Source organism: Asterias rubens, chromosome 7 (genome assembly GCF_902459465.1).
Source record: "Asterias rubens chromosome 7, eAstRub1.3, whole genome shotgun sequence".
Lineage (NCBI taxonomy): Eukaryota > Metazoa > Echinodermata > Asteroidea > Forcipulatida > Asteriidae > Asterias > Asterias rubens.
Window position 1 is genome coordinate 6,002,685 of NC_047068.1, and position 17,910 is coordinate 6,020,594.

Genomic DNA, 17,910 nt, shown 5'->3' on the forward strand with positions numbered 1-17,910 from the left:
TTCCACAACAAATTTGTTATTTTACGTTTGGGATACACCAAGTGAGAACACTGGTCTTTGACAATCTTATTACCAAAGGTGTCCAGAGCTCTTTCCAGATGACGCAGGTACAAAGCCCCGCTCTATACTTCTTTGTAAAAAAAAAAAAAAAAAAAAAAAAAATCCCCTGCGGTTCATTACTTACTTTATTTTAGTTGTAAGCCCAATGCAGCTTTTGTGCATTGATTGTTTACGCCTCAATCAAGCAACCACACCGAACAGATTCCCGGTCAAAAATGGCTGTCTTTTTTTATTATATAAAATGTTTCATTAACTCCATAGATGCAAGTTTTAGCCACACAATAAACGGGTAATAAATTATTATAAAACAGAACGACATTCAGCGCCAACAATCGCCATTATCGAAAATTAATTGCCGTCAAAGGAACCGTCCATTAGCTCACAATGAGGGGGGAGTTTAAAACAAAGACAGAAAACGCATATACAACATACAAAGAGAAAGACACCCTTTTTCAGCGCAACTTTGTGGAATTGCATCAACGCAAAGTTCCACACTGTTTTGTTGTTTAAAATATTACAAAATATGAAAGGTTGACTGGATTGTCGCATTTTTCTGTTCACCTGTTCCCCCTGTTGTGAACATTTCCAATTCTTGAAGCAATAAAGGAATGATAAAGCCCTGAGTTGATCCCAAGGTAATGTTTATATTTTTGTAATGGCAAGACTAGTGGGTGGGAGTAGAGCGCCTCAGCACCTAGAAAAACATTGCCACTTTGGTCGTTAAAGCCCTGGACATACACCTTTGGTATTTATTGTCAACAACTAGTATTCCCACTTGGTGTTTCCCAACATATGTATCACCTAACAGATCTGTGGAAATTTGGACTCAATTGGTCATGGAAGTTGCAAGAAAACTATCAAAGGAAAACACACTTGTTGCACAAAAGTGTGTGTTTTCAGATGCCTAAAACATGCTTCGGTCTGAAGTATTGTAATATTTGAGTGAGAAATTAGCCCTTTCTCAAAAACTATGTTACTTCAGAGGAAGCCGTTTCTCACAATGTTTTATACTAAAGGTTTTGTGCTAACAATTATTCAAGTAATAACCAACAGTGTCCAGTACCTTTAAAAATCACTATCACTACGGTCTTATTGTTAGGCATTTATTACGTGGGCAAACCATTAAAATAGAGAGAAAACAGAGCCTTGTGAACATTAATTTGTTGTATATAGACCCGTAAAATATTCGATTATTTAAATATAGGTCTGAGAGCACAATAAAGGGGACACCCAATTGTGACCTGGGGGTTGACTTCAGGTGAGGGGACATTTTTTCAAGATTGCCGCTCAGACTTTGGAAAAGTGTAAGAATATGTTGACTTCAGGTGAGGGGACATTTTTTCAAGATTGCCGCTCAGACTTTGTAAGTGTAAGAATAACTCGACCGCCTTTGGGATTCTCCATGTCAAATTAAGCAGAGAATACTGCTTAACAATTATCTGCTGAGCAGAAATGAGCAGGATGCCAGTCACGCATTCTACAACACAAGTGACATGGTAGTTTGGCTGGTAACCTTATTATTGTAAGCATAGTTTTGTTGTGCTAAATTGCTTTCTGCACTTAAAGGCAGTGGACACCTTGGTAATTACTCAAAATAATTATTTTACATAAAACCTTACTTGAAATCGAGTAATGGGGAGAAGTTGATAGTAAAAATCATTGTACGAAACGGCTCCCTTTAAAGTAATGTAGTTTTCGAGAAAGAAGTAATTTTCCACGAATTTGAATTCGACACCTCAGAATTAGAACTTGAGGTCTCGAAATCAAGCATCTGAAAGCACACAACAATGAACTTCTTTCATTATTATCTCGCAACTTCGACGACCAATTGAGCTTAAAGGTTCACAGGTTTGTTATTGTATGCATATGGTGAGATACACCAAGTGAGAAGACTGGTCTTTGACAATTACCAATAGATCCAAGGTCTTTAATCAGCTCTATGAAATCGGGTCATAAAAATTATAGTTGGGGTAAGTTCCTTTAAGGGAGGGAGTAGGCATGGAACATTGGGCCTCAAAAATGGACAAATGGATTTTCAAGGGAATTGTTAATTAACAATGGACTAAATATTGAAATAAAATTCAGAGCTGTATTTCATTTTTCTTGTTTATTTTAAAGCACATAAATAATGTTAGTATATATATGTTTCCCGGAAAATAAATTGGGTTTTATTTTTTACTTTTTTGGTTAGTTATGTTAGCTGATATAATTTAAATAATAGATGAACAGGTTTACTAACTAAACATTGTAATTACACGCATATTCAGCTATGAAATCAATCAAACTTTTCGGTAATTGTCAGGTTGCTAAAAACACAAGACGAAACCAATCAACCCTTAACAATCCTACTGCGTGACCATTCAATATGATTCACTGTGGTTTTGAATGATGGATAGACTATTTCAGCCTGCAATATGATGTCACATTGTGAATGCAAAGTACACAGTCAACCCTCCTACTGCCTGACCATCAAATATAATCTATTGTGGTTTTAAATAATGACAGATCATAAACTTCGTGCAAATTCGAATGTGCCCACCCAAACTTGCTCCTTGCCAGCATGAATATGATGTCACAGTACACAGTTAACCCTCTTACTGTCCGACCATTCAATATCATCCACTGTGGTTCAGAATGGTAAACTATGCCAGCCTGCATGATGATATCATGTGGTGAACCATACCACACAGTACAAAGTCAAATATCTGGTCATTCAATATATCAGACATTTTGGTTTGATACAGTACAGAGCTAACCCTCCTACTATCTGACCATTCAATATCACCCATACCACTATGGTTTTGAATGATAGATAAACTATGCCAGCCTGCAATATGATATCATGTGGTCAATGCATATACACAATACACAGTCAACCCTCCTACTGTCTGACTTATCAATATCACATCCACTGTTAATTCAAACGCCTGGGTCATTTTGGGCGGATTTTTGGTCGATTGGACAGAATTTTTTTTTCATTTACAAGTAGTTAACTTTTTGTGTTTTACTTCGGCCAACAACAGTTTTGGTTTTTGTGTGAACATTTTATATGCAAACAAACTGTATATAAAGAGCAACTTTTCCCATCAAATAGATCACTTTATTTTAATCAATTAGACATGCAAACTATGCTATGCTTCCTATTTTTCAAAAACTAATCAGATTAAACTATCTTTTTTTAAATGGAATTGACAGGGTAGCATGCAAGGCAGGAATTATCTTCAAGCCAATTTGGCTCCTTGACTCTGTTTGGTTGACCTATACAAACAAGAGGTTTTATATAAACTCATGTTGAATGTGTTGTGCTGTTCTAACTCTGTGTATTGCGCAGCTGCGCTATTCTAAGCTATACGCAAAAAGTACAGCTGTTCCAACAGCTCTGATTGCGTTGAGATGCACGTCAAGTTTGCTGGAAGATAAATTTGTCATCACGCACACTCTTGTGAAACATCAAAAAATATAGCGCTTCACACTCTTGTGAAATATGGAAAAATATAGCGCTTCTGCGTCCCATATCCAACTCACCCTTTTGCCTTGTTGGATCGATATAGGATGCAGAGGTGCTTTACTTTTCTGTATCCCACTTAAGCTTGTGTGACACTGATAACAAATACAACTAGACAATAATTAAATTGTATTGAAGGCATGGTACAACATCAGCGATCTTGGCGAAATATCTTACAACCTTCAAAGCAGCCCTGATACACCTGTACTTGGTTCTCATACAGACAAGACCGGCTTTCCCTAGTAAAGGGCACCTCTAGCAAGGTACTGATTATTTTTACTGGAACGTTATCATGGCAAGTAGCAATGCTGGTATTTTAAACAATTGTACCTAGTGGCATTCTGTGGTAACAGTGTCAGCTGTACGAACAAAACAAATACATGCACCCAAGTGCTAGCCTAGAAGGTATGGTACTTTGCGGCAATCTGTGGTAACAGTGTCAGCTGTACGAACAAAACAAATACATGCACCCAAGTGCTAGCCTAGAAGGTATGGTACTTTGCGGCAATCTGTGGTAACAGTGTCAGCTGTACGAACAAAACAAATACATGCACCCAAGTGCTAGCCTAGAAGGTATGGTACTTTGTGGCATTCTGTGGTAACAGTGTCAGCTGTACGAACAAAACAAATACATGCACCCAAGTGCTAGCCTAGAAGGTATGGTACTTTGTGGCATTCTGTGGTAACAGTGTCAGCTGTACGAACAAAACAAATACATGCACCCAAGTGCTAGCCTAGAAGGTACGGTACTTTGCGGCAATCTGTAGTGCCAGTGTATAGGATGGTTTTAATAAGAAAAGTAGGAATTAATACAGCTTTCTAGTTTTAAAAAATACCAACAATGGGTCAAAGAGCTATGAGATGAATGAAACAACAACCATAATTTTGTAATGAAGTTTTCATTCTCTACCCTCTCTTTCATTTCAAAGAAATGTTGCAACTTGCCTTTAAAGGCACAATTTATAACTGTAACAAATATTTAAAATAACTAGTAAATAATGTCTTTATAAATATGGAAATAGTTAGGCTGTATTAGGTTTGATATTCACAATCAGTTATCTTATGTACACATTACCACTATTAGGGGTGGATAATGGGAGCTGGTAAAACTTTAAATACTTTGTTACATGTATGTATATTAAATAAACACAACACAACAGTAAAACGAAACATAAACACAAGAAAAGTGTTAAAATATTGAAGAGAATGCTATAGTGAACCCGATTCATACACAACTCCAGGCCTGCTGTTACAAGGACCCAATTTCATACAGCTGCTAAGCACACATTTGCTTAGCATGAAATTTTCATTTGTTGCATATTGCCTGTCACTGGCATTTAGCTTTTTCTTTTTTTTTTGCTTATCCTGAAAATCGTGTGGAAATTTTTTGGAAAATCATGTTTTTATCATGGCAAAAATGTCATGCTATTAAGCAAATTTGTGTGCTTATCAGCTCTATTAAATTGCACCCTTGAGGCAACAAAGACCATCGTCGCTATTGCCCCAAACTGTAATCATCAGTACTAAGGTCTTCTTTTAGTTTTTGTGGATTTAAGGAAAGCATTTCGAAGCCACGCATATAAATATTTATGTTACCTGCAACAAGAAACAACTTGTGACAAATCAAGTTCTTTTGGGGCCATGCATAAAGTTTAAAGTTAGTTTGACTGTCTCCTTTCTCTGTGACATTTGAAAGTTTAAAGTTAGTTTGACTGTCTCCTTTCTCTGTGACATTTGAAAGTTTAAAGTTAGTTTGACTGTCTCCTTTCTCTGTGACATTTGATTACTATCGTGTCTCAGACCAATGTACAAATGTACAACACTTTGAAATCTGTACTGGACGGCACAATGTATTTTGCTCCGAGTGCTGGGAAAACACTGTGCCTCCTGAGCAGGCACGCCCACCACCTCCCATCGTAGCTACAACATTTAATGCAACATAATTTGTCTTTCTGTGTGCCTTTTGGGTGGAAAGATAAAATAGTTGTTTACTTCAGCTAGTTTGTACGTGTTCGTTGACCTATGAGCAGCCACATCTTTGCATAGAGGGCGCCCTTGCATGAAAATGCCCAAACCAGATTGCACTAGTCTAGATTCTAACTTTGATTTTAAAGTCTACATTTCTACCCCCAATTAAATGATGGTTATGTGTCTTCCCTAAACGTACCATTCATTCTTTCTAGCCTTGCAAAGTGGGCGTTACGTAGAACCCTGTTGACCGTCTCGTAATGGGCGCATTCACCCGTGGGTTCCTCACTGGGCGTATCCCCGTGTTCCCCGGAGACGAGATTCAGGTTACTGAGTGCTGTGCATGTGGAGGAGTCTATGTTTACTGAGTTTATATGTTGTGGATTATTATTGTGCGGCGATGGCAAGTGGCCGTTGACGTGGTGTGGTGGAACGGAAGACGCGAGATTTTGATCCGATGAACAGTGTGGTTGAGCGGCTGCAGCTGATTGGCCGTTGAAGCAAGCGCCATTCTGCTGCAGAAAACGAAATTTGAGTCAAGGTCATTTCGACACCACTGGAGATATTACTTTAGGAAAAAATTAGCTATACGCTTTTCCAAGGAAAACACCTGTAATCATGTTTTATTTGTTTTGCTTTTTCGGACTTTGTCAGGCATGAGGGGTTGGAGGCAGGTAAGGCTCACAAAGTCATTGAACTCTTGCAGACTTCAAAAATTAGGTTCAATAATTGGGAATGATGATTCAAATCTACGTTACCTGTAAATATCTTCTTGAGTCGTCCAATTCATCAGTTCCATTTAAACCATTTAAATGATTATTGCTAAGAAGAGCACTGTAAACAAAGAAATGATTAATTGTCATAATTATTAAAAGAAATGAAAAACTGATTGGTGGACGCAGCAAAGATGTTGTGTTTTTACAGAGAAAATAAGTTGAAATATTTGTGTTTTTTTTTACTTTGGTTTAAAAACATTTGACATTGTTAAAAATTACATGCGTACAAAATCAAACATTATAATTACAAAGACAATCAACATCAAAGTCCAAGTATAGTCGGATGAAAGGAAAAACCTTAAAATACTATGATTAAAATACAATTAGCAATGCAAAAGTTATCACAGAGAAGTACAAAAACAAAAGGATTGTTTTTAAACGGAATAATGCAGCACATGTTTTATACAATTTAAACAAAAGCAAGTCATGGCCTGGTTTACAGCCACAAAGCTGTGCTTAAAAAAATAGGACATATTTTCAGAAAACTGGCAGTGCAAAACACGGCTGGCTAGCTAAAATGTTGAATAAGATACAAATAACTTTAAAAGACAGGACATACATCATTATATACAATTGATTTATAAACACTTCAAAATGTTGAAATACTTAACAAAGAAAAAAAATATCACAAAGGATAAAAAGATACAAAATACAAAACATCAAGGGTTCTGCCAAGGATTTTTTGACTGGTGGAAAAATGTTTCTCTGGAAACCATTGCGAGATGGATCAGTTACATGATATTCATATAATAGACTCAAATCGAAGAAGTGACAAAAAATAAATGCTTTGGATACCATGTTTACGTCGAAAGGAAATTGCAAGTGTAATTCAAATTTTGTTTAAATGTACAGTGGTCGGAAACCGAGGAAATTCCTCCAGTGGTGGTTGGGGAATCCTGAGTGCCAGGCGGGTTTTCTGGCACCGACCACTGTAGGTAGAACGCTAGATACATCTAGTATAAAATATTTTTTTAAAGGAAAATTGTGATTAAATATAAAGATGTGAATAACAAACCTATTTAGGTTGAAGTCATTTCTCTTAGGTGAAGGTAAGAGGTCTGTCTCCTCTTCCAGGTCACGATTTCTTTTCCTGCTAAAAGTATATTAAAAAAATAGAGAATCTCTCACATCTCTATTTTCTTCACAAATAAAAAAATAATAATAATAACTTGATTTATATAGTGCCAAATTACCAAAGGATGCAAGGCCTTTATAACTTAAAGGGAAAAGTAAAACAAAAAAAAAGTCTTGAGAACAGCACTTGAGCTTCGCTATTGTTTTTAGGGCAAGGGCACCAAGGTGTTTTTTACTTTGTAAAGGACTTTGTAAAGGGCACCCCCATATTGTTAGCCATAGTGATGTCTGTGTGTCCTTTGGACACCCTGTTGTAAACTTGGAAACCCTGTTTTGTCTGGCATTTCAGAATTGTAAGTGAACAATTTGGACGCCCAGTTTTTTATATTTTATTTCCCGGCAAACTTGAACACCCTTTCACCCAATCCAAGCTGAAACCTTGGGCACCTTTATGTATGGGGAAATTGTAAATTATGTTCTATTGGAATATTTCAATGGGTATCAGGGCAATGACCAGGGGCAACGGAGGCAGTAGGAGACTTTCTGGGACTAAAGGTGGCAGCAGACTTACCCAGTAAAGCCATTGTTCTCAGAACTATGCGCATGTTCAGAACTACGTAAACAATGGAAATTTACACGAAAAGTCTGCTGCCACCTTGCGTAAGAAAGTCTCTCATTGCCTCGGTTGCCTGCATGTAAAGTATGAGTCTTGCACTAGAGTTTAAAGATGTCTATAAAATAACACCTTTAATGTTATAGCAAAACAACCGTTTCCCATCCAACCTCAATTTCAGTTTAATTAAAGGCCATCTCAGCAACCATGCCGGTTTCGGCACAGTGTAGTATTAGAAGATGCAGATGATCATAAGTGGGCGTCGACCTGTCGACAATTGTAGCAGTCATTTTTGGTCTACGACCTTTATTAAGGTACACTCCATACAGTTAGAACACGGACCTGCCTTCGGTCGCACTAAATACCGAAACCTCACGACCCCTCACGACCCCAATTTTTAAACATAAGTCAACCATTAAATATATGCACAAGAGTCATATGCATCAAGAGTCATATGCATCTAAATCACTTTTAAACTGTTCAAAATTTTGTTCTTTTAACTGTAAAAAAAAGATGTTTTTTACCCCGAATTTAGTAGCAAACGGAAATATTCGCCATGTTGTCTTTCGACGTACTTGGACGATTCTATTACACCGCAAGTGGCATGGGTAATTTCTGAGGGATGAGTTTGTTTTTTTTTAGTGTTTTTTTTAGCTGCTGTTTTTTTTCTTCTTTCTTGTTTGTAACTAAGCCGTCACTCTGGAATTTGATAAAAGGGAAGGTGTAAATATAATATTTTTAAAAACTTTATGGGGACGTGAGAGGCACATAAAATGGTAAATAATCAACTTGCATATTGTATCACCCCTGCGGTGTAATGGAATCGTCCAAGTACGTTGAAAGACAACATGGCGGATATTTCCGTTCGTTACTAAATTCGGGGTAAAAAACACTTTTTGTACACCCCCTGGCCCTGCCTTTGCTTATTAATATTTAAAGACCTTGAAATCATTACCAAAATGCAATGACCTTTCATACAAATTTACAGCACCAACAGTACACCTCAGGGACCCACCTCAGAACCCTCTGTCTGTCAGTGTCTGTACTAGGAAAAGTTTCCGTATGGCGCCACCACTTTTTCATTCGCAATAAAATAATATAGTATCTAATTTACCTGATTGATATATCCCTTTTTGTAAAAATGAGTGAAAAAGTGGTGGCGCCATACGGAAAGTTATCCCTGTACTAAACTACAAGCCCTGTGTGTTTGTACTTTCAACAAATCTCAATCTGTCTCTACTCTCTGGGACTCTGTCGTGTCTTCCTCCTTTTTTCTGTTCGGCCCAAAAAATATATCTTACATTTTACAAAAGTAATCTTTGAAATTTCAAGTAGAAATACAGAATGGACAATATAGAAATATATTCTGAATACTTGGCTCGAATGTATGCATGGTTTTCATTGTGTTGAGCAAGTGAGAAATTCCGACTTGATTGAAATCGAGAGGGCTCAGTCTCTAGAAAAATAGGAGTCCAGTCTCAACTGTTGTTTCCATGATTCTTAAAGTTAAAGTGCCGTGTTTGTGACTGAACTTTTATACACTTTCCATTTCCACGGTGTCCCAAACCCATCAACTCTTTTCACCTTCTAATATTATACGGGGAGAAAGGAAAACTCACAATGAAAAATGGAAATTACAGTCAAAGTCTGAGGCATATTTACCTGGATTTTGTTTGTGTCATTTTCGCTCGATCATCGATCCTCAGTCAGCCAAACAGCGCCCTCTCGAGTTTGTTATTTTGTTTTTCCATAATTCAAGAGGTCATTGACCTTTAACATGTGCGAAAAATGTCAACACAAGTTCAGCATAGTTCTCAGACGTCATTCATGCTAATTTGAACGTAAAGAGTGCAGGAAGTCTGACTACTCAATATATTTTTGCTTGCAAGCATGGCTTCTAACTCGGAAAGCACCTCGGAAGAGGCCCCGTTTTCGGGGGAAGTTGAAGAGATCATGGAGGTTGTCGGCGACCCTGAGAACAGCGACATGGAGGACTCGGAAGGGGAAGGTGATGGGGAGAGGAGAGTCTTTCTTCCTGGTGACTCCCTCAACGAAGGGGAGATGCTTGTTCGAGATGACTCCGCTTACCACATGTATCATCAAGCACAAACAGGTAGGGTTTGTGTGCAGGTGCCCAGTTTACGGACAATAGATGTTTGGTTGTTCCATGATGTGTTCTTATTCCTCCACAAATTATTAAGGATAATCTTCCGGACGTCGCCACCAATTTATCCGCCGTTAATTAACTCCAAAACCACTGAATTTTTTTCTTACCTGTGAAAATTTAGGCTCAATCGGTCATCGGAGTCGGGAGAAAAAAACGGGAAAACCCACCCTTGTTTCCGCAGGTTTCGCCGTGTCATGACATGTGTTTAAAATAAATCCGTAATTCTCGTTAACGAGAATTTATATTGTTTTGCTGTTTTCTCAAAAAGTAAAGCATTTCATGGAATAATATTTCAAGAGAAGTCTTTCACCATTGCCTTCTGTAAACCCTGTAAGTTATTTGTAAATCTGTGAACTTTAATTTTTTTTCTGAACCGAAAGGGTCCAATGGCTCCAAAAAAAGAATTGTCATGGTTTTGAGAAATTTCAAATAAAATTGTATTGTCAGAATCAGATTGGATGTTTTTCAATATTTACAAACTATTTTTAGCTCCACTTGTATCACCAAATTGATCAGCTTGGCCACGTAACTTTGTTATGTTCATGTATTAATTTAATCTGTTATTAATTTGTTTGTGAAACAGTGTTTTTAAACATTGTTGTTGATCTATGACACAGGACTAAATGTTTACGAGCAGAAATCACTGATCATTTATTCTCTGGATAAAATGCTGTGTCAGACCGCCACATATTAATTAATGACAAAAATAACTAAAAAGACCAACTTTCTGAATGTAAAGAGAAAACAAGATAAAGGGTTGTTCTTTACTTTGCCTTGTTAAATAGTTGACTACTTTGTTACAGGTGCACCGTGTCTGAGCTTTGATATTCTGAGAGATACCTTGGGAGATGACCGTAAATCCTACCCACACACAGCATTCACAGTGGCTGGTAAGAACGAATACTGAAATCGTACAGTTCAACATTCACATCATCAGGCCTGGCGTTGCATCTTTGAGAAGGCAAATTTTCATTTTGCAATAGGCACTTCCTGTTGGAAATCATAAAGGAACTTTTGAAGGGGTACCAAGGCCATTACCATGGCAACAGAGGCAATGGCCTCATCATAGGAGGGAGGACAAATTTTTGGTCTATGTGCATTTGAACAGCAAAAAAGTTGTTATTCTCTCCAGATAAATATAATCCATGCTCTTACCTCTTGGACCTATTTCTTTCCAGGAGCTCCTTGGAATCTTTATCTTCTATGGTATTAAAAGGTGGAATAGCCATCATTTTGAGAAACCTCCTGAATTTTGGATCATAGTTTTCCTGTTGTAATTTGTAGGAAGAGCCAATTGGGCAGAAGAGTATACCAAAAGTATCAATAAAGATCCTTTTTATTAGTAATTTCACATAAATTATGTATTCCCCTTTTTTTATTACTCTCCACAAGGAACTCAAGCAGAGAAGGCTCATCTAAACAATCTCATCGTCATGAAGATGAGTAATCTCAATCGCACCCGGCAGAAGGCATCGGACGATGAAGACTCGAGCGACTCAGACAGTGACAGCGAAGATGAAGATGAGAAGCCGGAGCTGGAGACGGCCATGCTGAAACACCTTGGAGCAATCAACAGAATAAGAGTAAGGGCTTAGCGTTATGGTTAGGGTAGTGGTAGGGTTAGGGTTAGGGTTAGGGTTAGGGTTAGGGTTAGGGTTAGCATTAGGGTTAGGGTTAGGGTTAGGGTTAGGGTTAGGGTTAGGGTTAGGGTTAGGGTTAGGGTTAGCGTTAGCAGTAGGGTTAGGGCAGTGGTTAGGGTTAGGGTTAGGGTTAGGGTAGTGGTTAGGGTTAGGGTTAGGGTTAGGGTTATGGTTAGGGTTAGTGTTAGGGTTAGGGTTAGGGTAGTGGTTAGGATTAGGGTTAGGGTTAGGGTTAGGGTTAGGGTAGTGGTTAGGGTTAGGGTTAGGGTTAGGGTTAGGGTTAGGGTTAGGGTAGTGGTTAGGGTTAGGGTTAGGGTTAGGGTTAGGGTAGTGGTTAGGGTTAGGGTTAGGGTAGTGGTATCTATCCTCCCCTGCCACCTCTCGGGGCACTATGTGGATTAGGTTTTAGTCCCTTGAATAATTATCTGGGGATTTCCTCCCACAATAAAAACTGAAACTCCTTCCTTGTCTTCTCTCCATTGGGTTCTTGGCTAGTCCTTGGATTCACAACCAGAATAAATGAAATGAAATGAAATGGCTGAGTTCCTTTGAGGCGTGTTGGTACACGACTGCTTGTCTAGACCAGTCGTGAGTTAACTGTTGTAAAAATGTTAAAAATAACTGGCCAAGGGCAAGCAGCCCAGTTTAAATTTCAAGCCCTGTGTTTGTTTTTTCATTCACTGAACTCCTGGTTTTTTTTCTTAACAGAGTACCACCATTGGACAGAAACAAGTTGCTGCAACGTGGTCGGATACAGGTTCAGTTCACTTGTGGGATTTAAGCGAGGCCCTGTCGGCCGTTGGAAATGCACAGCGCATGGCACGGTTCATGAGGCAGGCATCGCATAAACCTCTCTTCACATTCACTGGGCATCAGACTGAAGGTTTTGCAATGGACTGGTGTCCGACAACACCAGGTAGGTTTGCTGTAGTATTTTACATAAATGGGCCCAATTTCATAAAGCCTGTAAGCACAAAAACACGCTAAACACAGAAAAGTATTGTTACTGTTGGCAGAATCAGGTTATCAGCCCAAATAATGTTAAGTTTGCATTGTTGTGGCTTGGGCCCAATTCACTTTTTGCTAAGCAAAGAAATTTGTCAAGCAATATTTTCTGCTTATAAAGGCGATGGACACTATTGGTAACTACTCAAAATAATTAGTGATAAAACCTTATTTGGTAACAAGTAATGGGGAGAGGTTGATAGTATAAAACGGCTCCCTCTGAAGTGACGCAGTTTTCGAGAAAGAAGTAATTTTCCACAAATTTGATTTTGAGACCTCAGATTTAGAATTTGAGGTCTCGAAATCAAGCATCTGAAAGCACACAACTTTGTGTGACAATGGTATTTTTTCTTTCATTATTATCTCACAACTTTGATGACCAATTGAGCTCAAATTTTCACAGGTTTGTTATTTTATGCATATGTTGAGATACAGTAAGTGAGAAGACTGGTCTTTGACAATTACCAATAGTGTCCAGGGTCTTTAACAGTTTGATGAAATTGGGCCCATAATTACTAACCCACCCTTTTTTAACAGAGCTTGGAGAAGTACTGAGTATACAGCGCTAAACACACATCGATGTAGGAGTAAAAACAAATTATATTCTTTATCCCTGATCCAAAAAGAACATCTATTAAATCGATGCAGTACCCGTTGCTAACACATAAGATTTTTACTAGCGGTAAGACATCTGCTCTATAAATGCAAAGGTCATGGGTCGATACCAATCTATGCTATGGTCTACCTAGAAGCAGTTGTGAATTGAATTTGTGCTCAATACTATTGCAGTCTAGCCGCTGAAAGACTTTGCATGTATCTTTACACTCTTTGTATCTTTATATTACACTCCACACCCATTTTACTTCAATTTACAATTCAACAGTTATTGTTACTTTTTGTTTATCCTTCTGGTGTGCCATTGTCATGTCTTTCGAATGTTCAGCATATTCTATAAATCTGTAATTAGAGTTTTGTATCTCTTTCATTTTGTTTTTTATGTGCATTTTGGAAATATGTACTCAACTGATTTTTAGTGTGAAATTACTAAATGAATTGAAACAACATGAAATTTATTCTATTATCAAGCATGATATTCTTCTTACTTTAATCAGATTTCCGTTTCTTTTTTTTTGTTGCCCTTGTTCAATAGTCTTTAAAAGTTATGTAAAAGTATACTCCAGGCCTTGTTCTTCACATTTTCTGTACTTTTTTCCCAAGGGCCAACTATCATGCCTCTTTAAAGTAATTTATCAAAAGAAAATAAATTTATATCCACAAAAAATTAAATTGTTTTTATTTGAACCAGTACTAAGAACAGATTAACTTCATTTGTCCTATGGGTTTTTATGCTTGTGATGCCTATTTGTGTATTGATTGAATGTTAATTTTATTGCTCTTATGTTTTATTTTTGTAAAGCGAAATGATATGTCTTTAAGTTCTGAAACGCGCTATTATTGGAATTAGAAGTAGCTATTATTATTACTCTTAAATTAAAGATATGTATCACACTCAAAGTCAATCATTGAAAATAACTTTTAAAATTAAAGATTAGGTGAGGTATCGTATTCAAAAGCAAGACAAGTTGTAAATTTACTTTCCTAATGCTAAAAACACAGGCCTGGGGTCTGCGGTCTGGTGTAAATTTTGAGCCCTGTCAAACCATTTCAAATAATTTGTTTATTTTTCGCCAATAGGAAATCTGATCACAGGAGATTGCCGGAAAAATATCCATCTGTGGAAGTTACAGGAAGGCGGGGAATGGCACGTTGACCAGAGGGCCTACTCGGCACACACTGATTCAGTAGAAGATTTACAATGGTCACCAACAGAGAAAAATGTAAGAGCATTATGTATTAATAAGTCACAACGGAAACTGACTTGGGAAATTAATTTGGGATTGAACAGAGATGAATTGACAAGATTGGGATTTGAAGCTACGACCTGCGGATTAAAGGAACATGTTGCCTTGGATCGGTCAATTTGGTCTTTGAAAAGCATTTGAAACCGTTTGTTATGAAAAATGCAAATGGTTAGATAGATAATTTTTGTGGCCGACCGTGTTAGTTGGCGACATAAAAGGAAAACTGTGCAATTTCGAGTGATACTTGTGTGGATCATTGTATTCTAGTTTGAAAATATCTTTCGGACCATATGCAACGTGTACCTTTAAAGGGAGTGGACACTTGTTAATTACTCAAAATAATTATTAGCATAAAGCTAAATGGGGAGCTGTTGTTAGTGTAAAACATTGTGAGAATTGGCTCCTTTCTGAAGTAACGTAGTTTTCGAGAAAGAAGTAATTTTCAACGAATTTGATTTTGAGACCTCGGAATTAGATTTTGAGGTCTCCAAATGAAGCATGTGAAAGCAAACAACTTCGTGTTCAAGGGTGTTTTTTTCCCCATTATTATCTTGCAACTTCGACAACCAATTGAGTTCAAATTTTCACAGGTTTGTTATTTTGTGCATAATGTTGAGATACACCAAGTGAGAAGACTGGTCTTTGACAGTTACCAATAGTGTCCAGTGTCTTTAATGTGCCAGCATTATTCAAACTGAACTATCTAGTCCTAATGTTGCCTCACCGTGCAAAGTTTCAAATCCTACTTGTGTGCTTTGGGCTCAATCCATTGTGTGAGTCAGTAGAAAGAAGTAAAAAAAAAAAGAAAAAACCACAATTTTCAGTATGTAAATACATTGCCCTTAATTTTTGGTTGTGGCAGCTAAAATCAGCTGTTGCCTTTTCTAGGTTTTCAAAAAACGGTTTTCTCAAATATGACTTCATTTCAGAGGGAAATGGTTGTAGTATAAACTTGATATTTAGTAAGTTTTCAGGCTAAAATTAAAAAAAATATTTTTTTCACTTTTCTCATATTCAGGTATTCGCCTCGTGCTCCGTCGACAAAAGTTTGCGGATCTGGGACGTGCGAGCGGCACCCAGCAAGGCGTGTATGATAACGATGGAAGAAGCGCACAGCAGCGATGTAAATGTTATCCACTGGAACAGGAAAGATCCCTTCATCGTGTCTGGAGGGGACGATGGGGTCTTAAACATCTGGGACTTGAGGCATTTTCAGGTAAGGCCATGACAAAAATGATAATTGGTCGTGGCCCAAGACTGGCGAAAACAGAATGACTAAAATATTTTATTTTAGATAACTTATTCTTCTAAATGTATCGAAATTTGCTTGCATTGAACGATTCAACTTTTTTGTCCAAATGATTCTGTCTTTTCTTATTGTGGGTATGGAAATAAATGTTGCATTGAATTAAATTTAAAAATAAGGATGAAATAAAAGAGGTAAACATCCACAGAATGCTGGTTATACTCTAATAGTTTCTGAGTGACAAATTGTTGCATCTTTTATTTAATTTTTTTTTCTCCCAGCAACACAAACCAAAAAGTAACAATTTTGTTTGTACTTCCATCTTCTTTAGAAAAAGGCACCCCCTGTTGCGAAGTTCAAACACCATTCAGGTCCAATAACATCAGTGGAGTGGAACCCCCGGGACAGCACAGTCTTTGCTGCATCAGGCTCCGATGATCAGCTCACCATCTGGGACCTCGCACTGGAGCGGGACCAAGAAGGTCCCCCAGAGGGCGCCCAGGACGGGGAGGGGTCCCGATTCGACAATATACCCCCTCAGTTGTTATTCATCCACCAGGGCCAGAGTGATATCAAGGAAGTACATTGGCATCCCCAGATACCTGGCATGATTATCAGTACGGCTCATAGCGGATTTAATATATTCAAGACTATTAGTGTATAGGTTGAAAAATAAACAAGACTTCCCACTGCGTTCCCAATAGATTAAAACCTGGTTCATAAATAATCATGCCCTTCATCATTATATTTATTTTCCTTTGATTTTCTAAGCCTTGCCCCAGTAGGGCATATCAGCTTTTATTAACTCTGTTCCCTATGACACCATTATTCACTGAAACGTTTCTGAGATTGTTTTATTTTTCTGTAAATAAAACCTTGAGTACATGTATTGCAAGCAATCAACTTCACATACCTTTTTAATTTAATGTTGTTTTAGTTAATTAAAGTATTGCCCCAACCCATATGGCCCACATTCGACTGCTAAAAGTTTGAAGGCTTTTTGTTCTCTGTTTCTTTATGAATTATGCCTCTCATTGGCCTAAGATTGCACCACAGAGCATCTTGAATGCAAACATTTCCAAATTTCCCAAACCCAATTTGCATGAAGCCTCTCAAGGATGCAATCAGTCTTTTGTCTCGCTCATTTTTAGTATCATAAACCACAAGTACTTGTTACGTTAAACAGACAAGAAATGATAACACAAGTCTGTTGATACAAGATATTTTCACTATATATATATATACATGTATAACTTTATTGTACAAATTTTCTCTTTAATTTGACTTTTTGCTGTCAAGAATCTTGCATACAGCTACAAAATTATGCATTTTCGATTCCATTATTTGTCAAAGGGTCACAGGTGTATTTCAACAATAAAGATACAAAAGCAATCCTTAAATATACTTTCATGTAGTGGAAGTTTCTTTTTGTTAGTGACCATTCATAAATACCTGACAGTTTCGCTAACCCTATTGGTGGAGAGCGCGACACGTGGGCGTGTATAAATCTTTGTATAACCAGTAAAAAGTGTTGAAACATGGGCGTGACATGCAAGCTTGCAACTGTGCTTTTAAGACAGTTTCTTCATTCCTATTGGTCGAGAGCAACGGCTGAAACAGTTGTGCCACATCACGCGATACGCGCGACGCGCACAGCATTCCCTTAAGTGATTTGTTTACCCGAGGGCCTTGACTGGGCCTTACCATTTCATAGCTGGAGGGGTGTTGTGTTGAAAGAAATCAATTGAACAATTATAATTTTTGCATTTATTTTACTTTTTGACCCAAAAGTGTTGATGTTTTTTGGCCGAAAAGGTATTTATGAATGGGTTCGTCTCGGTAAAATTATCAAGAACCAAGCCTCGTTGAGATTAAACCACTAGTTGAAAACCTCTTGACCACACATTGATTCCCTTATTAATATATTCCACAGTGGTTTTGAATGATAGACGAAGTATGCCAACCATCGTGATATTATATTAATGCAAGTACAC

The 17,910-nt window shown here is 37.6% G+C and overlaps 2 protein-coding genes across 4 annotated transcripts; one reads left to right on the forward strand and one right to left on the reverse strand.

Annotated features, from left to right (window-relative positions):
- Positions 1-4,958: 4,958 nt before the first annotated feature.
- On the reverse strand, positions 4,959-9,719 carry LOC117292800. Of its 3 annotated transcripts, none has more exons than XM_033774963.1 (4): positions 9,659-9,719; positions 7,325-7,402; positions 6,292-6,367; positions 4,959-6,045 (listed from the first exon to the last, which is right to left on the reverse strand). In XM_033774963.1, exons 1-4 carry the CDS (start codon positions 9,676-9,678, stop codon positions 5,710-5,712), a joined length of 510 nt encoding a protein of 169 aa, XP_033630854.1. In that variant the 5' UTR covers positions 9,679-9,719; the 3' UTR covers positions 4,959-5,709. The 3 variants fall into 3 exon arrangements, with proteins under 3 accessions (XP_033630854.1, XP_033630852.1, XP_033630853.1); XM_033774961.1 differs by having other exon boundaries at positions 4,959-6,048; XM_033774962.1 differs by having other exon boundaries at positions 4,959-6,048; positions 7,325-7,399; positions 9,659-9,712.
- A 134-nt stretch (positions 9,720-9,853) lies between these two features.
- LOC117293110 (glutamate-rich WD repeat-containing protein 1-like) lies at positions 9,854-17,426 on the forward strand. Its single transcript, XM_033775327.1, has 7 exons — positions 9,854-10,109; positions 10,967-11,053; positions 11,556-11,746; positions 12,512-12,719; positions 14,504-14,646; positions 15,689-15,886; positions 16,248-17,426. The coding sequence occupies exons 1-7, from the start codon at positions 9,887-9,889 to the stop codon at positions 16,578-16,580; spliced, it is 1,383 nt and encodes a 460-aa protein (XP_033631218.1). The 5' UTR covers positions 9,854-9,886; the 3' UTR covers positions 16,581-17,426.
- Positions 17,427-17,910: the final 484 nt, after the last annotated feature.

What these genes read in the sequence shown, in the direction of transcription:
- LOC117292800 (XM_033774961.1), bottom strand. Translation starts at nt 9,678, where the DNA reads ATGACACAAACAAAATCCAG. An exon ending in AATGACTTCAACCTAAATAG is followed by an intron (nt 6,368 to 7,324) that starts GTTTGTTATTCA and finishes CTTTGTTTACAG; the next exon opens with TGCTCTTCTTAGCAATAATC. An exon ending in ACTCAAGAAGATATTTACAG is followed by an intron (nt 6,049 to 6,291) that starts GTAACGTAGATT and finishes CGTTTTCTGCAG; the next exon opens with CAGAATGGCGCTTGCTTCAA.
- LOC117293110 (XM_033775327.1), top strand. Translation starts at nt 9,887, where the DNA reads ATGGCTTCTAACTCGGAAAGCACCTCGGAAGAGGCCCCGTTTTCGGGG. An exon ending in CACAGCATTCACAGTGGCTG is followed by an intron (nt 11,054 to 11,555) that starts GTAAGAACGAAT and finishes ACTCTCCACAAG; the next exon opens with GAACTCAAGCAGAGAAGGCT. An exon ending in CTGGTGTCCGACAACACCAG is followed by an intron (nt 12,720 to 14,503) that starts GTAGGTTTGCTG and finishes TTTCGCCAATAG; the next exon opens with GAAATCTGATCACAGGAGAT.